Source organism: Oryctolagus cuniculus, chromosome 21 (genome assembly GCF_051225735.1).
Source record: "Oryctolagus cuniculus isolate XC-2025 breed Fujian yellow rabbit chromosome 21, ASM5122573v1, whole genome shotgun sequence".
Classification (NCBI taxonomy): Eukaryota; Metazoa; Chordata; class Mammalia; order Lagomorpha; family Leporidae; genus Oryctolagus; species Oryctolagus cuniculus.
In genome coordinates, this window is record NC_142887.1 from 18,617,777 (window position 1) to 18,639,470 (window position 21,694).

At 44.1% G+C, this 21,694-nt stretch overlaps 1 protein-coding gene across 6 annotated transcripts in view; it reads left to right on the forward strand.

The window, feature by feature from the left end:
* Positions 1-21,694, forward strand: part of SUDS3 (SIN3A corepressor complex component SDS3) — a 92,391-nt gene that overhangs the window by 12,923 nt on the left and 57,774 nt on the right. For all 6 annotated transcript variants that reach the window (XR_011385215.2, XR_011385216.2, XM_070065985.2 and 3 more), the window contains exons 6-11: positions 1,301-1,457; positions 11,040-11,135; positions 11,942-12,003; positions 12,162-12,183; positions 13,203-13,308; positions 21,247-21,331. Coding sequence is in view for 4 of the 6 variants with exons in the window: in XM_070065985.2 (XP_069922086.1) it covers positions 1,301-1,457; positions 11,040-11,135; positions 11,942-12,003; positions 12,162-12,183; positions 13,203-13,308; positions 21,247-21,331 (528 nt within the window). In the remaining 2 variants the exon portion in view is untranslated. The remainder of the gene's footprint in view (positions 1-1,300; positions 1,458-11,039; positions 11,136-11,941; positions 12,004-12,161; positions 12,184-13,202; positions 13,309-21,246; positions 21,332-21,694) is intronic.

Genomic DNA, 21,694 nt, shown 5'->3' on the forward strand with positions numbered 1-21,694 from the left:
ACACCCAGCTCACTCTGGGTCCCTTGTTCTTCACTTATTAGCACAACGGTGAGATTTTAAAAATGTATGCTTAGGCAGTTAGTTTAGTTTGGTCTCATTGTTTAAGTAGTTTGGAGTTGGGGTACCTAACAGGATCCACTATGGTTGCTCTTTTTTTAAGGATTCATTTATTTATTTGAAAGGCAGAGTTACAGGGAGGCAGAGGCAGAGAGAAAAAGAAGTCTTCCATCTGCTGGTTCACTCCCCAAATGGCTACAACGGCTGAAGATGGGCTGATACAAAGCCAGGAGCCAGGAGCTTCTTCCGGGTCTGCCACGTGTGTGCAGGGGCCCAAGCACTTGGACCATCTTCCACTGCTTTCCCAGGCCATAGCAGAGAGCTGGATCAGAAGTGGAGTAGCCAGGACTCGAACCAGCACCCATATGGGATGTCGGCATTGCAGGTGGCAGCTTTACCCGCTACGCCACAGCACCGGCCTCAACTGTGCTTTATCTTAATGTGTTAGGAATATTAGCTCCTGCTCTTCAACTTTACTATCTTTTTTTTTTTTTTTTTTTTTTTTTGACAGGCAGAGTTAGAGAGAGACAGAGAGAAAGGTCTTCCTTTCTCTGTTGGGTCACCCCCCAATGGCTGTTGCGGCCGGTGCACTGCGCCGATCCAAAGCCAGGAGCCAGGTGCTTCCTCCTGGTCTCCCATGCAGGTGCAGGGCCCAGGGACCTGGGCCATCCTCCACTGCCCTCCCGGGCCACAGCAGAGAGCTGGACTGGAAGAGGAGCAACCAGGACTAGAACTGCTGCCCCAACCAGGATTAGAACCTGGAGTGCTGGCACCACAGGTGGAGGATTAGCCAAGTGAGCCATGGTGCTGGCCTCATCTTTACTATCATATAATTAATTTTGAATTTAGATATTTCATCTGAAAAGCACATACTACTTCCCTTTGAAATTGTCATTATATGGGATTGTTTATTGTCTTTGAGAAACTGATAGTATGTTTTAACATCTAAGACTAGTAGAGGAGAAATGCCTTTATAGCAACTGAGGTATACTTTAACAAAAGCAAACGTTTTGTGGCTTAGTTTTATGCATTCTTTGGAAAACTTGCTCAGGGATATCTCTCTCTCTCTTTGTGTGTGTGTGTGTGAGAGAGAGAGAGAGAGAGAGAGAGAGAGAGAGAGAGACAGACACAGACACAGACTGTATTTCTGATGTTTTGCTGTTGAGGACAAAGCCACACTTTGAGTTCATTCCTTGGCTCCCTAGACCAAATCCCTGTGGCCTGTGTTTTTTCTTTTGCTCAGACTGAACAAGTAGAAAGAAATTACATTAAAGAAAAGAAGGCAGCAGTGAAAGAATTTGAAGACAAGAAGGTTGAGCTGAAAGAGAACCTGATTGCTGAGCTAGAAGAAAAGAAGAAAATGATTGAAAATGAGAAGCTAACCATGGAACTTACTGGCGGTATGAAAGCCCCATGGGGCTGCGTCCGGAACACCCTGAGTGGGGTGCCTGGGTGGCTGTTCCAGTTCCTCCTTTCTTACTTCCTGGGAACACAGCACGGGGAAGGAGAGTGCACTGTGACATCATGGATCAGAGTTCCAGTCCTGCTTTCCATTTATGTATGTGCCCTTAGTCGAACTGCCTAACTTCCCTGAGCCTGTTTCCCCTTGTACTGTGGGGATGGGCATACCTCTCTCAGGATTGTGGGTAGAGATATGAGTGCTTTGTACAGTGTCCTCATGTAGACCAGGGGTGGGCCATGTACAGCCTGGGGGGCCGTGTAAGGCTGTGAAATCATTTGGTCTGCCCTTGTCAAGGCAGCTGCTGGGGTGGACTCAGTTTATTATAGGAGGCTAATTTTTTAAAAAGATTTATTTGAGGCCGGTGCTGCGGCTCACTAGGCTAATCCTCCGCCTAGCGGCGCCGGCACACCAGGTTCTAGTCCTGGTCGGGGCGCCGGATTCTGTCCCGGTTGCCCCTCTTCCAGGCCAGCTCTCTGCTGTGGCCCGGGAAAGCAGTGGAGGATGGCCCAAGTGCTTGGGCCCTGCACCCGCATGGGAGACCAGGAGAAGCACCTGGCTCCTGGCTTCGGATCAGCACAATGTGCCGGCCGTAGCACGCCGGCCGTGGTGGCCATTGGAGGGTGAACCAACGGCAAAAAGGAAGACCTTTCTCTCTGTTTCTCTCTCACTGTCCACTCTGCCTGTCCAAAAAAAAAAAAAAAATTATTTAAAAGGCAGATTTACAGAGATGCTGAGAGAGATCGAGAGATAGAGCAGTCTTCCATCACTGGTTCACTCCCAAATGGCCAAAAGAGCTGGAGATGGGTTCATCAGAAGCCAGGAAATTCTTCCTGGTCTCCCATGTGGACTATCTTCTGCTGCCTTCCCAGGCACATTAGCTGGTAGCTGGATTGGAAGTTGAGCAGCCAGAACTTAAACTGGTGCCCATATGGGTTGCTGGCACTAAAGGTGAATTTTTAAGTTGATAACTTTGAGTGGTCCGTGAATGATGTTATAAATATTTAGGTAGAGATGGCGCTGTGGCGTAGCAAGTAAGGCCGCCTCCTAAAGTGCTGGCATCTCATGTGGGCATCAGTTGTGAGTCCCTGTTGCTCCACTTCCCATCCAGTACCCTGCTAATGTTCCTGGGAAAGCAGTGGAAAATGGCCCAACTCCTTGGGCCCTTGCACTCATGTGGGAGTCCTGGAAGAAGCTCCTGGCTTCAGATCGGCCCAGCTCCAGCTGTTGCAGCCATTTGAGGAGTAATCCAAAGGATGGAAGACCTTTCTTTCTCTCGCTCTTCCTTTCAAATAAGTAAATCTTTTAAAAATTATAAAAAACAAAAAATCCAGGTGGCTCTTGGCAGAAGAAAGGTTCTCTACCCCTGTTGTAGACATAACAATAAATGGTAGACCCTTAGGAATAATTGCGAATTCTGCGTTACTTAATTCCTGGGTCAACTGCCATTTGTGTCTTAGTTATGTCCTGAACAACTTACCTAAGTCCGTATGTAGTAATGGGAATCCCTGTTCTGTTTACTCTGCCTTAATTACAGAAAAGGTATTGTTTTCCTTTGACCTAGATGTGAGAAGAAAGGTTCTGGGCTGTGTCATCTATGCTTTTAGGTCTCTTCCCCCAGCCGTTGCTGTGAACATTACAGAAGGAGCTGATAGGATTCCAACAGGGTAGCTAAACTTCTGTATTTTCCTGTGAAGGTGGTGAAGTTTTAGGAGATCCAGAACCAGTTCTTCTTTAGCTTTCCAGGACGTAGTAATCCACATAGGGGAACTTAGCAGACTGTAGGCAAGTTTAAAGAAGCAATATAGACCAGCTCTTCTGTTGCCGTTTGTAGACTGATGAATCCTAGAAGGATACGGGGAATTGGCTTCATCTAGCGATTGTGGAGTTGGCAAGTACTGTGAGGTGAGTCAGTGATTTGTCATTGGGACATGTAGGTGGCATGCCAAATTTAACTTTCTAATAATCACATTAGAAGGTTCTGAGGACCAGTTAAGATCTTTGTTTCACCTGTATATTCCTGGTGGCATGAACGAACCAGTTTGGCCTTCCCATCCCCATGACACAGCAGTGAGAACATGGTTGTATCTGGGGTAGGGGAGGTTTAACTCTTGGGGGAAAAAAAAAATCTGTCCTCTGATAGCTTCTTCATTAAATAACTTGGCAAAAGGAGTGAATTCCTTGAAGGCCTTTCAAGGCAGCTCAGAATATTTTTTTTTTTTTTTTTTGTGAGAAGGATGCTAAAATAGCATCTTCAGACAGCACCATCTTGTTCTTGTTGAAATGCTTTTTTAATTAGACCGATCACACTGTGGTGCCTTGTCTGCCGCCAGTCTGCCTGCCTGCTTTCAGATCTGCACACTGTTTTCTTTGATGGTGGCTGTGACTGGCAGTGATGCCTCATCGCTCTCTGCTCAGGCCACCAGATGTTCGGAGCCTTCATTAGGCTGGTGGGAAACACTGTCGATTTATAGCTGCTCCCTTTCCATCTGCAGGGAGGGGTGTCATCAGCTCACCTGCGATTTGGCATCCTAATTATTGACAAGCAGTAGACATTGTTTGGCCAGGCAGTTTTAAAAACAGGATCTTAACTGGGACAAGAGGCATTCTGATTGACTTGAGGCTGAACCTGCCAGGGTAGATACGACAAATGCAGGGAAATCATTTGTAACATGATACAATATATTACAGAAGTGTTTAAAGCTAGCCATGGACGTTAAAGGTACTGATGTCCTTCCCCAAGCCATTTGGTACCATTGGTATGGGAAGCACTGCCAAAGTAATGATAGAGTGTGGCAAGAGAAGGCAAGGGAGCTAGAAGGATAATTAGCATTTCCACAGATGGTGCTGCTATGGTGTCGGATTAAAGGCTTGGTTCTGTTCCTCTAATTGAGTGACTTACTTCACCTTTGTGGATTGATTCCCAGTATTAATATTGCCCACCCCTGCTTGGAAAATCTTTTCTGGTTCAACGTGAAAAACAAAGCAGCATAAGAGGCAGATGAGAATGTCACACTGGATGTGAGTGTTATCTGGTGGCCTGCACTGTCTGAGCAGGATTTACTCACCTCGCAGACCTCCTGTGGGGCATTTAGGAAAACTAGGTTGTACAGGTGGAAAGGTGGACTGTAAATAAAGAAGCTAGGATGAGCCATAAGTCAGTACTTCTCCAACTTCAATATGTAATATGGGTCACTTCTGGGGGAGGGTGGTCTTTAAAATTTTTTAAAATTTCTGTTATTTGAAAGGCAAAGAGAAAGAGATCTCCCGTCTGCTGGTTTACTGCCCAAATGCCTGCAACCAGCCAGAGGTTAGCATTGCAGCTGCCCAAGTACTTGAGCCATCTTCTGTGACTGGTGCTTCCAGGAAGCTTGATTGGAAGTAGAGGAGCCATGATTGAACCAGGCCATCCGATAAGAGGTGGGGCATCCAAGCTGGGACTTAACCAGTGAACCAAATGTTTGCTCCCACCTGGGGTCTTGATACAATGCAGCCTGTTTCAGGAGGCCTGAGGTGTTTCAGGATATCCTGGACCATACTTTGAGTAGTCGAGTTTTATGTAGAATTATCAGAGTGTAGTATTCTCTAACGTTGAAGTCAGGGTTACAAGTGACCCAGATAATCATTGAGAATGTAATGAGCTTTAAAAGGTGGAGAGTTTATTGTTTTTGATTTGTTTTTCTTGTTAGTGTAGCCATCTTTTCTTCCAAGAGTCTGTTGACTGCCGCTTCATTTTCTTTTGTAAATTCTTGCTCACCAGAGGATCTTCTAACCTTCAAGGCCCCAGTGATAGCCACTCATGACCTAAGTAGAGCCTTGAGTTTCCTTTAGAAGCTACTGGATTCAGAGCTGGCACCATGAGTCATAATGTCAAGATAGGAGTCTGCTTCCTAAGCACTTACATTGAGTCAGGCATTCTATGAAAACATCAGCAAAACAGAGCTACCTCTGCAGGCTGACAGAATGGGGTGAATGCTGGCTTTTACAAAATTTTTTCTGGGGCGGGGGGCTTCTCATTTGGCAAGGAGATGAGAGAATCTACTGTGAAGGTGATGAGATAGTGCCTATGAATGCTTCGTGCACAGAGTGAACACTGAGGCATTGACAGTTATAACCTCATTTAGTTCCTGCAGCTCCCTTTGATTTGGGAGCCATTATTTTTTATTTATTTGGAGGAGTTATAGAGAGATGTAGAGGCAGAGAGAGAGAGGGCTTCCACCTGCTGGTTCACTCCCCAAATGGCTGTAGTGGTTGGAGTTGAGCTGATCCAAAGCCAGGAGCTTCTTCAGGGTTTCCCACATGGATGCAGGGGCCCAAGGACTTGGGCCATCCTCTGCTGCTTTCCCAGGTGCATTAACAGGGAACTGGATCAGAAGTAGAGCAGCCAGGACTCAAACTGGCACCTATGTGGGATGCTGGTTTGGCAGGCCGGGGCTTTAACCCGCTGTGCCACATGGCTGGCCCCGGCAGCCATTATTCTGCCATTACAAATGGAAGAGCAGACTTGGAGAATAGTCGTCATTTGCTTTCAGTCCCGCAACTGAAAAACAGTTCTTAAGCCAGGATTTGGCCTCCAATGTGTTGTCTTCACCACCATATTTTATCTACTCTCTCCTGATAAGATGAATATGTGTAGTACTTCTTGGTGTGCAGAATCAGGATAATGGTTAAGACCTGTGTCCTTAAGGAGAATGTAAGCTCCTTAGGGAGAATGTAAGTTAGAAAAATTAATGTAGCTTCCCTGTCTTCCCAAATGGAAGGTGGCGTTGAGGTCGCTGCTGCTGAGTGAAGATTTTGACAGGCTTGTTGTTGTTCAGGCGTGTGTGATTGCACTGCAGGAGCAGTGAGTTCTGCATAATAGAAGCCAGAGTGTTGGGGATGCTGGAAGTCAAGGCAAGGAGAAGAGGCCCCACAAATACCTGGGGAGGGAGAATGGAGGTGACCTGGATTTTGCGTGGGTAGACTTGTCCTCAAGTTCTTTCCAAAAGTGACATTGTGGAATCCAGGCCATTAAATGTGGTTGATCTGGGGAGGGGGAGGGGGTGGGAGGCTCAGTTTTTTCTTTGAATGCCATCCCTTCATTATGGACCTAATTGAAATTGGTCCCTTCATTCTCACCCTGATTTGGTCTCCAAAGACCTGACCTTGATTCTTATCCCTCCTTCTCCAGCCACTGCTATGTTGATTTGTGATGATCTTGGTGAACCTGCCTTTTCTTGTGGGGTGTGCTGGGGCCTGCCCTGGACTCCTGACCTAGAGCTGTTTCACACTGCGTGGCTTGCAGGAAATTGCCAGGCTGTGGCAGGGTTTCCTCAGCTGTGGCTTTTTTTCTGATACTAGTGCTCCTTTGAATCACTGCAACTAAATTTTTTTTCCAGTAGCTAAAAAATAGCTTGTTTTTTTTCTTCTTTAAAGATTTTGAAAGGCAGAGTTAGAGAATCTTCTGGTTCATTCTACAAATGACTGCAGCAGCCAGTGCTGAGCCAGGCTGAAGTCAGAAGTTGTACCCTGGTCTCCCATATGGGTGTAGGGGCCCAAGTGTTTGGGCCACATTCTTTGTTGCTTCCCCAGGCACATTAGCAGAGAGCTGGATTGGAAGTGGAACAGCTGTGTCTTGAAATGATGTCCATAGTCGCCGGTTCGAGACCTGGCTGCTCTGCTTCCAATCCAGCTCTCTGCTATTGCCTGGGAGAGCAGTAGAAGATGGCCCAAGTCCTTGGGCCCCTGCACCCACGTAGGAGAACAGGAAGAAGCTCCTGGCTCCTGGCTTTGGATCGGTGCAGCTCTGGCCGTTGCAGCCATCTGGGGAATGAACCAGTGGATGGAAGGCCCCTCTCTCTCTCTCTCTCTCTCTCTCTCTCTCTCTCTCTCTCTCTCTCTCTGCCTCTCAACCTCTCAACTTTCTATGTAACTCTGACTTTCAAATAAATAAACAAATATTTTAAAAAAAGAAATGGTGACCACAGGGGATGCCACAACACCGGCCCCTTAATATTGTTTTAATTGACACAGTAATTTAATGTATTTCTGTAGTACAGTGTGGTATCTTGATTCATGTTTACATGGTATAATCAAATCCAGGTACATAGCATGTTCATCACTGCATGCCTTTGTCATTTTGTGGTCAGAACATTGAAATTATTCAACACAACATTGTGCAAAAGAATGCCAACACTTATTCTTCGTCTGTAACTGGCAGTTTGTACTCATTGACTAGTTCTTGAAGAGTCCTCATATGTGAACATGCGTGAACTTGTTTTAATGATAAAAGCATGTTGAAATGAAGCTGCTACTGCAGTTGAGCACTGTGGGCAGGGGAGCTGTTAGAAGTGAATGAAGAGGCCTAGGAAGAAGTACAAAACAGAAGGCCAGCCGGTAAATGAGTAGTGACGTGTAAAGTGCGAGTGATTAATTTTAACAGGAAGCTCTCTCCATAGGAACTGTTCTATAATAACTACCCAGCACTGATGCATCCCATTGTGTAGATATCAGACCGAGGGCTACCTGGGGCTTATCTATCTATCAGGCTTCCTGAGGAGCAGAGAAATAGGATTCATACCATTGAAGGTCAGAAATCTGAGATGGTTTGGGGAGGGGTTGTAGATGCAGTCTCATGGCTTATGTAGTGCTTTCTGTGTGAAACTCTCCCAGAATTGTCTTAAGGGTTTTATTTCAATGATTTCTACAACTAGCATCCCCACTGACGTGAACCTCTGAAGAGTCTTCCGGATCAGAGAGACTTTTTAATTTTGGCCAGTTAGGGCCATCTGAGAGGATTGGGTGATACCCATGCTTGTGTTACCTCCTCCAGGGCTCAACTTTAGTTCTAAAATTTTGGTTTTTGTCAGTACCCAGGTTGAGTGCCTTGGGATTCTTATTGATCAGAATCACCAAGAGACTGATATTTAAACTCAGAATGCCAGCTCTTGCTTGAGGTGAGAAGTAGAACTTCTAGACATACTGAGACCTAGGTGGTCAGACTGCCCCTTCCCTCTAAGGAAAACTTAGGTTTATAACCAGCTAGGCAAAGCTGGAATAGGAGAAAGGCGACTGAAGTGGTAATCTTTCTGTTTTGTCCTTAGACTTAGACACTTGCATGTTGGTCTCCCTGTCAGATTCCATCTTCTGCATGGGCCACTGGCCAGGACCGTTGTCTGCTGTCTTCTCAGGGGCAGAAACAAGCTGGTAAATTTTAGGGTTTATGCAAACATAGTCTTTTGTATAAAATTCACCAGCTTATTTTTGTTGACTAATAAAATGAATGGATTTTTCCCATTTTATAAGAATTTGATGATATTTTCTGATCTATAGTTGGTACACTTAGGATTTTCAGAGTTCAGCGGTGTAATTGGACTTGATGTTCCCACATCTTCTCAGCTGTACCTGTACTTGGGCCCCTTCCATGGTATATTGCCCACCCTCCCGACCCTGCATTCTTGGCAACCCTTGGAGCAGGGCACACGTAGCCATTCTCTTTGGTGTACAGAACTTTCCATATGATCTGGGCTACATGCTTTCTCTCTGGTGCTCCCTTGGATAGGGTGAGCCTCCTAAACATTTTGTTTTCCAAGTTAGGTTTGAATATTGCAAAGCCTCACCGCTGACATCAAACCACCTTACAGTCTGTAACTTTCACTCAGCTCATAATGCCTTGACTTCTTAAAAGGACTTTACATAGCTTTTTTTTCCTTCTTAAAAATATAATAAAAATCAGAATTGCTGAAATTCTGGTTATGCCAGGCACTATACTCAGGGCTTCACTTGTATCATTGTGTAACTCTTAGAGTACTCTGCTAGGGAGAGACTGATATTTCCATTCTCTACACGAGGGAGCGAGCAACATAGAGCATTTATGCAGGCTGCAGGTACAGATTTGTTAGTGTTCATTATGTCTGTGATGGTTATTTTACCTTTACTTGATTCATAGGGAAAAATTCAATTATTGCCCATTTTTTGGGAGCAAGATCCAGAAATATTTGTTGTTGTATGTTTCCTAAATAGTCAGATCCTGCACATTGCTGTAGTAGAATTCCATAACCCTGCCTGTCTGCTCTGCTGACAGTGTGCGTCATTATCAGTGAGCTTTATCTCATGATCAGGTGTGACCTCATCTTGTCATTCTGCAGAAAGTTTTGTGAGGCCCACACAGCGTGCCCCAGCTCTTGCTGGGTAGGGGCAGTCTCCATGCTGCAGTGCAGTCTCAATGTCTGATGTCCTGTAGTGTGGCACTTGGCATAGGAACAATGCTCTGGTTACTTGGAAGATGGGCTGGGTCTCTGCCCATGGAAACTATAACAAAGGGGAATATTGGATGGATGTTATGTGGGAGTTTGCCAGGTAGGATGAGGGGCAGGCAGAGGCTTGAAAGGATGGAAGTAGGTTGCCTGTGGGTAAGAGAGCTCACAGCTGGAGTATAGGGTGAGTGTCAATGAAGGAGAAATGAGCAAGTCCAGAAATAAGGCATGGCATTTGTAGAGTGGCAAGCCAGTGCTACGTTTAGTAAGAAGAGTGAGTGAGAGGCAGGATATTCTAATTTGTATCTTAGGAAGGTCACTTGAGCACAGGTGGTCCTTGGGGTAGGTTAGTGAATAGATGAGGGCATAGTTTTGCAAGAACTGATGTCTAGTGAATTTGATGCTTGCGTGAAGGCCGTCACAGAGGACACTTTGGTTTGCAAGGATGAATAGGTTAGATGGTCCTGAGATGCAGAAGAGGCAGCTGTGGGAGGGGAGGAAAGAGATCTTTTGGAATGGAGAGAGAGTGTGGTGTTGGGTGTAGGCTGCCATTCCAAGGGGTGGCTGGAGCGAGAATTAATGATTGGGAATTGGGGTCATCGTTATTTGAGGACCAGGCCAGCAGGAAAGAACCCTGAGGAGGTGACAGAGCAGAGATTTGTGCAGCCAAGGCTGGGAAGGCAGGGATTGTAAGGCAGGGAAGTCAGCTGCAGTTCAGACTACAGAGAGAAGTCAGGAAGAATGAGAACAGGCTTTTCTTATGAGCCTCAGTATGTCATTCTTGATGGTCAAGTAACCACAAAAGACTGTAAGAGGAGAAAAGGGTCTGAGTTTGTAAATGGAGACTTATTATACAAATGTTGGCACAGAGGCCAGTGGCCTCTGAAAGAGCCTTCTGTACCAGTGAGCTTCCCTCCCGTCTGTGGGAACAGCAGACATCTGTGACCTGAGACGACCCCCAGGTTCCTTTCACTCTCGAGATCCGATGAATCTGTAGCTTCGTAATTTGAGGGAGGGGATATCCCCTAGCTTTTGAGGTTGGAGAGATGATTGCAGTGTTAGACTGTGGGGCTACGTTTCGAGAGGATTGTACACCTAGATCAGCTGGTCTTGAATCTTATAAACATGAACTCTGAAATCTAATATGAGCATCTGGCTTGGGCCATGTGTAGACCAAACATTCCCCAGTGAAATGGTTCTGCATGAGTGACTCTGGGGTAGGTAATTCTTATAGTAGAGAAATTCTTACTGACTGGGAATTAGATTTGTCCATTCTGTTCTTGCCACAGATTCTATGGAAGTGAAACCCATCATGACCAGAAAGTTGCGGAGGCGACCAAATGACCCTGTCCCCATCCCAGACAAGAGGAGAAAACCTGCTCCTGATATCCATTTGGATCAAGTTTTAGTCACTTTTTTCTCTTAAGATTGTAGAATCATTTGCCTGTCCATTTGATAGAGTATATATGGCTGTCGTCTTACAGAGCATAGCAACATTTGATTGGAAAGCATCTGTGAGTTATCCATCCACAGGTTGCGGCTGGGCCATTTTATTATCGCAGTCCGTAATTGCTAATTGCTGCTATTAATGGGAGAGATTTATAGAGAGGAGTTATTTGAAAAGGTACTTTGTGTTGGAAATCCAGCCGGGGCAACTGAAAAATTAATGTGCCTTAATTTTTCCACCTGTAAAATGAGGATAGTAATATCTGCCTTTATGTGCCTCAGTTACCTAAATCCCTAAAGTAGTGGATTGAAAACTGTTCTTAAAACAGATGAGATTTAATTCAGATATAAAGCAGCCTCTTTAATCATAAAAATGGGAATGATATGTGGGGAGAAGTGTGTGTGTGTGTTTTGAGTAAAAGTCTTCAGATCTTTGGAACAAAAGCAGCCTATAAATTCAGGATGAAATTCTTTACTATTTCCTGTGTTCTTGCTATTTTACATACCTACTGAGTCTCATTTTACCTTCTCATCATAGTTTGTAAGGTTGGGGATGTAAATTGTTTTTTATAGCTGGACACCACGACATTTAGTAGGGAAATCAACTTTGCAGGAAGCAAAGTATTATAAAAGTATCATTTAACAAAGCTACATTTTGTAAGCTCTGTAATACTGGTGCCATTTTGTTGCCTTCTGTTTCTTTGCAAACCGTACTTTTCAGACACATTCCTTTAACTCTCAACACCTCAGCTAAACTATTTGTTAACAGATGAACAGATCATGGAGGATCTGAGAACGTTAAATAAGGTACAATTTGATTTTTTCTTAAACTTCTTTGGAAGTCAAAGCTTGACGTGGTTTCCTGCTTCACTTTGTTGTATTGCTTTTACATCATGATACCTCTGACACCTTCAGTTGCTTCTGAAATGATTTTCTCTAAGATTTTTTTGTTGTTCTTCCTACAGCTTAAGTCACCCAAGAGACCAGGTAAGTGCATTATGTTATTGGCGTTTGCAATCTTTTTATTGTATTGTTGTAAAAGCATGCAAATACATGTCAGTGAATTGTTGATGTTTCAAAAATAAAATATTTAGTGTGGGCCCAAAAGCAGTCATGATGAAAACTGAAAGGGATCTTAAGTGTGTCCCTCCTTTGACTATCTTTTTTTTTTTACCTTGGTATGTCATTCTTGTCTTTTCTTTAGGATTTATTATAAAAGACTTTTGACTGGTAGAGGTTCTTTCTATGTGGGCATCAGGCGTAAGATTCAACTTGATATGCATTTTTTTGACAATGAATTATGAAGGGTTTTCCAGTAGGACTCACATTCTGAAGTGAAGCTAGAGGCGTTTCCACGGCCTGATTCTGCTGCCGCGTCCTTGCTATAGGAGAAGCTGACCCAGTGTTCACAGTGGTTTCTTCCAGGGCAGCACTTGAGGGCATGCCAGTTTGCATACTGGAATAATTGCTTGGTAAGGCCTTAAGTGTGGGGTCACTTACACATCCCTCTCCCCACTAAGTTTATTGCAGGCAAAAAGCAACTTGGTGTAGACACAGTCCTGAGTGCCATAGTAGTCCACAGGGACGTCTTGAAGGGGAGAGGGCTTTGAGTGTGTGACCCTACTGTAGTTCTGGAAATTGTCGTTTTTTGAAAGAGATTTTCATTGTTCCTGCCTTTTTTGGACTTCCGATCACCAGGGATTTATTCTTACTCTGATTGTGTATAACTTACACATTGGACCTTAAAGCTTCCTGAGCCTCAGGTTGCTCTTTTGCTCGGAAGGTTAAGTCTGTGACTTGACTACCTCGTTAGGTTGCCTTGAGGGTCAAATTAGATGCAGTGTACAAGAACTGTGTTGAATTCCCATGCATTACTAACATTATAGGAGCTTGAGGGTCATGATTCCACTGCATTCTGATGGCAGTTCAATTATAGCATGCTGGGTGGCGGGCTCAACACGTGTTTGGTACGTACTTAGTCATTCCAGTGTGTCTGGTTCCTCCAGCATCCCCATCCTCTCCTGAACACTTGCCTACTACACCTGCAGAGTCTCCTGCCCAGCGGTTTGAAGCTCGGATCGAAGATGGCAAACTGTACTATGATAAAAGATGGTATGTTACGGGAACACCTGGATTACTTTAAGAGTCTAATAAGAACCAGTTGGAGAGGATCTGGGGCTCTCTACAGTTGTGTGTGTGTGTGTGTGTGTGTTTTTTTTTTTTTTTTTAAGACTTACTTATTTATTTGAGAGGCAGAGAGAGAGATCTTCCATGCTCTGGTTCACTCCCCAAATGGCCACAATGGCCAGAGCTGGTCCGATTTGAAGCCCGAAGCCAGGAGCTTCTTCCAGGTTTCCCATGTGGGTACAAGTGCCCAAGGACTTGGACCATCTTCTGCTTTCCCAGGTGCATTAGCAGGGAGCTGGATCAGAAGTGGAGTAGCAGGACTCAAACCTGCCCCCATATGGGATGCTGGCACTGCAGGTGGCGGCTTTTAACTGCTGTGCCACAGCACTGCCCCCATCTACAGTTGTTTTTCAGAGCATAACTGCAGAATAACTTCACAGTAGTACAAGTGGAACTCCATTTGAAAATGTTCCAGCAGTTACGTGTTGGACACCTATGTTGGATCTCAGCACAATTTTTGAAGTGTGTGTGTGTCTCTGTGTGTGTGTATTTAAGAAGATGTATTAATTTATTTTGAGGGAGTTATGGAGAGAAAGGGAAAAACAGAGAGATCTTCCACCTGCTGGTTCACTCCCTAGGTGGCTTCATTGGCTGTAGTATATGTTTCTTTTTGCCTCCTCTGAACTCTGCCCCTGTGTGCTCAAGTTAATAGGTGTTCTGCACCTAAAAGGATTTTGTGATCACATCAGTTTGGGAGAAGACCATGTTAATTAAGATAAATGGCGGGGAGGGCCAGTGCTGTGGCATAGAAGGTTGAGCCGCTACCTGTGGTGTGAGCATCCCATATGGGCGCCAATTCTTGTCCCAGCTGCTCCTCTTCTGATCCAGCTTCCTGCTACTGTGCCTGGGAAGGTAGTGGAAGATGGCCCAAGTCCTTGGGTTCCCGCCACCCATGTGGGAGAACTAGAGGAGGTTCTTGGCTTCCGCCTGGCCCAACCCCAGCTTTTGTGGCCATTTGGGAAGTGAACTAGTGGATGGAAGATTTTCTGTCTCCTCTTTCTCAGTATATCTGCCTTTCAAATAAATAAATCTTAAAACAACAAAAAGGTAAATGGTTTTTGTTCTTGTAGCCTTCTTTGGATCCTGTGATATGCTGAGGTGCTCTGAATTTCTAAGATTTTAGGTATTTTTTGATAGCTGTATCTTTTCTTCATGCATCATCCTGCTATACAAGTGTACCAGGAAGCTTACTTGGGGGAATTGCATCCTAAAGCATTTCTACTTGAGAGTGAAGAGTGTTTTAGACCTTCAGACTGACAGCATTTTTTAACTAGAAAGGAAGTGGCAAAACAATATGAAAAAACCGTAAGATCTCATACATTTATTCATTCAACAGACACTTACTGTCTGCTTCGTGTTAGGTGTTCTGCTAGGTGTTAAATCACCCTGGGTCTTGCCATGTTTTCACAGTGATTTTAATTCTGACACACTTCTTTCTGCTCTTTGGCCATACTCGGGCTTACTGTTCTGTGTAAGTCAAAGTAGACACATGATTACATCCTGCCTTTCCACTTGGTTACATGGAGAATGTTTATGCTTTGCTGTAATTATCATTTTTAACGACTATATAGTGATTCTGAGTTTCAGTATCTTTATTTAGCAAAAGTTCCAAAATTAGGGTAATGGTTATTTTGAAACTTTTTAACTATTTTAAGGGAAAAAGTCCCCAGAATGTTGTTAGTTGGTTACCTTATATAGTACATTGACAAAATACTCTGAGATCTTGTCATGCCTGAAATAATTTTCTCCTATTAAGTTCCAGTCAGTGAGTTGGCTGGTAGGTGATGGAGTCTTGCTGTGTTTCTAAGCCTGATCATAGTGACCTCTGTCCCTTTTTTTTTTTTTTTTTTTTTTAAGATTTATTTATTTACTTGAAAGTGTTACAGAGAGAGAGAAGGAGAGGCAGAGAGAGAGGTCCTTCATCTGCTGGTTCACTCCCTAATTGGCTGCAATGGCTGGAGCTGCACCAATCTGAAGCCAGGAGCCTCCTCCTGGTCTCCCTTGCGGGTACGGGGCCTAAGGACTTGGGTCATCTTTTACTGCTTTCCCAGGCCATAGCAGAGAGCTGGATCAGAAGTGGAGCAGCTGGGACTTGAGCAGGCACCCATATGGGATGCTGGCACTGCAGGTGGCAGCTTTACCCATTATGCTACAGTGCCAGCCCCAACCTCTGTCTCTCTAATTTGGCTATTTGATGCTCTTAAAGTCTAGCTACCACTGTATGTTAACGTTGCTTATCAGAGCACATCACCACTAGGTGGCAGGCTCTAACAGCTTAACACAGTGGGGCAAACTAAGATGAAAAATGTTTCTAATAATGAAAACCAAATAACCTTTAAAGATCAAGCCCACACATAGAACCATCTTTGGAAATGATGAGATTTATCACTAACATTTTTATGGATCTGTGAGTCTTAAAGCCATGTGATATTTCAAATGATGTTCATTTTGTAATTACGTTGCTTTGGATCTCCATCCCTCCCTCCTTCTATGCTTAATCCTTAGACTTTATGAGACGTGTCTTGAGGCTGAACATGCAGTAAAATAAAACTTTTTTTTAAAGAAAGGCTGCCCATTGACTGATGTTTCATAACATAAATGGAGCAGTCACATTTGATGTGTTAGGACTCCTAACCAATTCAAAGGAATTTTCACCATCTTTCTCATATTAGCAGCAAGCATTTAAAAAATAATGTATCTGGAAGCATTTTACTTTGTTGTTCGGTGTATTTCAAGAATGTTGTTTTCTGTATTTTGAATGTTTTTCTTTGGCTTTGATAGAGCTCATAATAAGTCATTGCAAGGTGGGTCCCTCCTTCCCTGATGCTAATTAGAGGCTGTTGTGGGAGTCCTGGCCCGCACTGGTTGTTGCAGAACCAGCTTTGCGCATATCACCAAGTTCTTAATGTCTGAATTTATATCCTTGTCCAGGAGGCTCTGTTTTTCTTTCTTCCTTTTTAGCAGACATGACCTGTCACTGCGAGCTTGACTGAATTACTTTCTGCTGTCTCCAGCGGTGTGGAGTATTTTGGTGTGACATTATTTTTGACCAAACATGTTTCATTGCGTATTAACGTACTTCAGTGAAATAAAGGAGATTCAGGCTTCCCATCCTCGTGTGAACACTTATCAAGCTACATTTCATTTTGAAAGATAAGCATGTTCTTTTGCCTTGGTCTTACTTTGCTTTTAAGGCATTTCAAATCATGCTGTAAGTTTGCCTCAATGTTGATTTGGGCTATTGACCCTTCTCAGAAAGTACTGTGGAAGTAGCTGATATTTTAAAATAACTGATAGTGCTGGTGGAATATGTTTTTCCCCTTTTCACTTTACATCTGGGCTGCTAGTGTGAATCAGAAATGAAGTCATCCACTTGCTCAGTCTTCAGCTGATGCAAAGACTGTTAGAACAGTGAGTAAGTAATCGGTACTACTTGAGGTTTATACTTGTCATGTGGTTTCATATTTTTTGGAAATGAAGTGTTAATATCAGAATTCCTAGAAGAATAAAAAATTAAATCTTTTCTCCTACCCCCATCCTACACCACTTTTGGACCCACCTTTAAACAAATTGCTTTGTTTGAAAATAGTGTTGGTAATTGTAGTTCACTGGGTTTTATAGAAGTCTCAAGCTTTTTATTTATTTTTTTAAATTTTTTTTATCTTTAACAGGCAGAGTGGGCAGTGAGAGAGACAGAGAGAAAGGTCTTCCTTTTGCCATTGGTTCACCCTCCAATGGCCACCGCGGCCGGCGTGCTGTGGCCGGCGCATCGCGCTGATCCGAAGGCAGGAGCCAGGTACTTATCCTGGTCTCCCATGCGGGTGCAGGGCCCAAGCACTTGGGCCATCCTCCACTGCACTCCCGGGCCACAGCAGAGAGCTGGCCTGGAAGAGGAGCAACCGGGACAGAATCCGGCGCCCCGACCGGGACTAGAACCCGGTGTGCCGGCACCGCAAGGTGGAGGATTAGCCTAGTGAGCTGCGGCACTGGCATGAAGTCTCAAGCTTTAAGGGTTTAATTGTAGGAATACCCAGGTCGGAATTTCCATTAGTAATAAAGAAATGCAGTCAGTTTGACATTGGTGTGTATTTCTGAGGCTGTTTAAGTGTGTGTGTGTTCATTCTTCCAGCAGCTGTGTAAAACAGGTTAATTGGCAAAAAAGAAATAATGTCCGTTTTTACTCATTTAGCTCTATTGATGTTTTTAAAGTTTTTTATGGATTATTTTCTTTTATTCTTCATAATTTGAATAGTAAATTTGTCTGTTAAGGTTGTCATATCTTTTTGGTTTCATCTTAAAAGCCCCCCAAATGTGTACTTAATTTTCTAAAGTCTTCTCATAGGATTCAGATCACTTAGTAGGTTGAATATCCAGGGATAATGGTTCCCCAAGAATGTTGTGCAGTTCATGAGCGTCCCCTGAAGGTTATGGAGACTGGTTCAGGAGGGACCACTGAGCCTGTGATTTGGAAGTTGGCTGCTTTGGGAAGCTCACCGGCCAGCTCTCCTGTGGGGCAGGCGGGGACCAGTGGTGGACATTCAAGCCACCACTGTTTGGTGATCCCAGAGGAGGCAGATTTGACAGGAGACCAGATGCCCAAGTCTCAGGCTGCTGCTCAGGACTGATATATGATATTGTATTCTTTACTCCTAATGCTCATTCTTTTTTTTTTTTTTTTTTTAAGATTTTATTTCTTGGGGCCAATGCTGTGGCGCAGCGGGTTAAAGCCCTGGCCTGAAGCACTGGCATCCCATATGGGCGCCGGTTCTGGTCCCAGCTGCTCCTCTTCCAATCCAGTTCTGCTATAGCCTTGGAGGGCAGTGGAAGATTTTGTTTTCTTGAAAGTCAGAGTTACACAGAGATCTATTCGTTGGTTCACTCCCCAAATGACTGCAGTGGCTGGAGCTACACCAATCCAAAGCCAAGACCCAGAAGCTTCTTCTGGACTCCCACATGGGTGCAGGGGCCCAAGGAGTTGGGTCATCTTCTATGCTTTCCCAGGCCACAACAGAGAGCTGGATTGGAAGTTTAGCAGCTGAGACCTGAACTGGCTCCCATATGGGATGCCGGCACTGCAGGTGACAGCTTTACCTGCTGCAGCACATCCCTGGCCCCCCCCTGATGTTCATTCTTATGTCAGTCAAATGTATGGTGCTTGGATTCTAAGCACAGTTAAAGGAAAATGCAACCTGTCTTGTCAGAATTGCTTGAATGATCTTCCAGATATAAAGGTTTTCTTGAACAGACCTCTATGACTTGAAATTTGTAAATATTTCGATACTTTCAAGTACCATAATTTATCAAAAAATATTGTTCACGTTTTGATGCCCATAATACTCGTTCTATAAAATCAAAAGCTATGCAATAAAAAGGATGCCATTCTTATTTTACATTTTACAAGTTTTTAATATTTAATAATCATTTTAATATATAAATCCAATTTTTTCTATGTATATATGATGCACATGTACCATGTAAGTTTTATTACAAACACAGGAACACATTGGGCAGTTTTTTCCCTCCATTTAGCAGTATATTGAGTGTGTTTCCATGCTAGTAATATATATCACAGTGTGGCCTTTCTCTATGATTTAGAAAATGGTATCACAGTGACTTGAGGCTACTTGCATTTTGTCTGTGTTTCTGAATTTTTAATAACTCACAGTCCCCATAGAATAACTGAATGTCCTTTCTCTGTATTTTTATTCTCTCCATTATTCAAGACATTGCTGTTTACATAGGATAGTTGGCTTAGATGTGGGAAAGAAACCAGGAAGTGTTACTGTGCACTAATTCAGCCTTTCTCATGCATTGTACAGTTTGGACCTTGGGATATTACATGATCAGCGTAACAAAGGTCTTCTGGCCCAGTTCAACAACTAATGTCTGGCCAACAGCAACTTTCGTGCTTGCGTCTACACCAGTGTCGCTCTTCTGATTGCATTTATGGCTCACTGCCTTGTAGCATTGTTTTTAGGAAGCGAATGGCCTTGAGTGTTCAGCCCTGAAGTGGCAGGTTAAAGAGCACTAGAACCTAGATTGGGGAAGCTGGTTGTGGGAATGAAGTGCATCCTTTACCAGGAAAACTTTTTTTCTTTAAAGATTTTTTTTGAAAGGCACAGTGACAGAGAGGAAGAGACAGAGCTCTTCTATCCACTGCTTCACTCTCCAGGCAGTTGAAACATCCAGGGCTGGGCCAGGCTGGGCCAGGCTGAAGCCAGGAGTCAGGAACTCCATCCTGCTCTCCCATGTGAGTGGCAGGAACTTGAGCGATCGTCTCTTGCCTTCCCAGGAGCATTAGCAGCTGGATCAGAAGCAGAGCATCCTGGACTCTGTGCTCCCTACGGGTTACTGGTGTTGCAAGCAGTAGCATAACCTGCTGGGCCACATGCCGGCACTTACTGTGGTGTCTCGATAGCAGATTATTTCACTGTAGCAGCAGAACAGCATCTGATTTCTTTCTCCAAAGAAGTCATAAACTGTAGTGCTTTGCTGGTAGGTGTGCTTGGTGGAATTTTCTTATCACGTGTGTTTTGGTGGAAATTGTGGATGTGTTTTGCTGGATTTGTGTAGCCAAATGAAACAGAGATTATATTCTTGATTGAACTGGGGCTGGCCAGGCCAGAGCTGCCAGCAGCAGCTTAGCTGGTATCTCCTGCTCTCCTAATCCAGCAGCTGCTCTTTCATCCTGTTGTTTCATTCCAGCTTTTTTTTTTTTTTTTAAAGATTATTTATTTGAAAGTCAGATTACACAGAATGAGAGAGAGAGGTCTTTCATCAACTGGTTCACTCCCCAGTTGGCTGCAACAGCCAGAGCTGCGCTGATCTGAAGCCAGGAGCTGGGAGCCTCTTCCTGGTCTTCCACGTGGGTGTAGGGGCTCAAGGACTCTGGTCATCTTCCACTGCTTTCCCAGGCCATAGTAGGGAGCCGGATCAGAAATGGAGCAGCTGGGCTCGAACTGGGGCCCATATGGGATGCCAGCACTGCAGGCGGCGGCTTTACCCGCTGTTCCATAGTGCTGCCCCCTCATTCCAGCTTTGACCCAGGCACTCTTGCTTCCATTCTCAGCCTTGAACTTTGATAGTTGAAAGTGGCCCTGTGCTGCAGGCCAAGGGAGTAGATGCCGGGCTGAATGGGAAGCTGCTTTCTAGTCCACTGCATTCAAACTACGTTTCTCGACTCTTCAGGCCAGATCAGATACCCTTTGGTGTATGGTGTTATATTTAGAACTTCACCTGGTTAGCATGACCAGCTAGGATTATTAGTGTGTGTGTCTCCTCCCCCACATATCTGTGACAGCAGGGACCTGATGGTCTTGTTCATTGTCTGTCTCCAGCTTTCAGCAGAGTTGCATATAGTACATACATACTGAGTATTCTTGAATCAAAGACTAAAGTGAGGCTGAATTCAACTTGTTTGTTAATAAGTTATTTGGACAAATGAAAAACACCGCAACAGTGTTCGAGCTCATTTCTCTCTTTTTTTTTTTTTGTCCACCCAGTCGTCAATGTTTGGGTTGGGGCCAGAAGGTGAGAATAGAATGTTTACTTTAAAAGTTTTATTTGACATTTTAAACTGGATCACAAAATTCATGTAAGAAAACTAGAAAGTGAGTTTTCCGATTCTCACTTCAGCTTCTTTTTTTCTCTGCAGAAGGTCCGAGATATAGAATGTTACGATTAGGAGATTGTCTGATCTATTCCAGGGATGGAAAGAAACCTTTAAATTATGCTTTTCTCAAATATAAACGATTAAAACTTCTTTAGTTGTATTTTTTGTCACGATACATGGTGCTTTTTTCTTTTCTGCTCTTTTAACTTTCTCCCTTCAGTTTTTAAGTTTGTGCTTTTTGTTTTTGGCAGGTATCACAAGAGCCAAGCCATCTATCTCGAGTCAAAGGACAACCAGAAACTGAGCTGTGTGATCAGCTCAGTTGGAGCCAATGAGGTAGGGACCATATTCTTCACCCTAAGGCAAGATGTGTTCTGTGACGTGTTGGAAGTGTGTCCCAGAAAGTGGAATGGAGGCAGGTCTCCTCTGGGTTAGGTTTTAAGTGAGCATTTTGAGGCAGAAATCACATGTAGTTGTAGTCATCCTTGGAAATCCCTTACCTCTGCCTGACTTCGGTATATGCAGATCTGTGTATTCCTTCTGGCATCTTTGAACACCCTGTACCGTAATTGATTTGGGGACCACTGAGCTAGACTGCAAGGAAGAACAAAAGCAAGTCTGTGTGATGTCTGTACCTTCAAGTCCTGCAGCTTTTTAAGGTAACTGTCTCCTGAGAGTGGAGCTTGCCTGTGGGAGTGC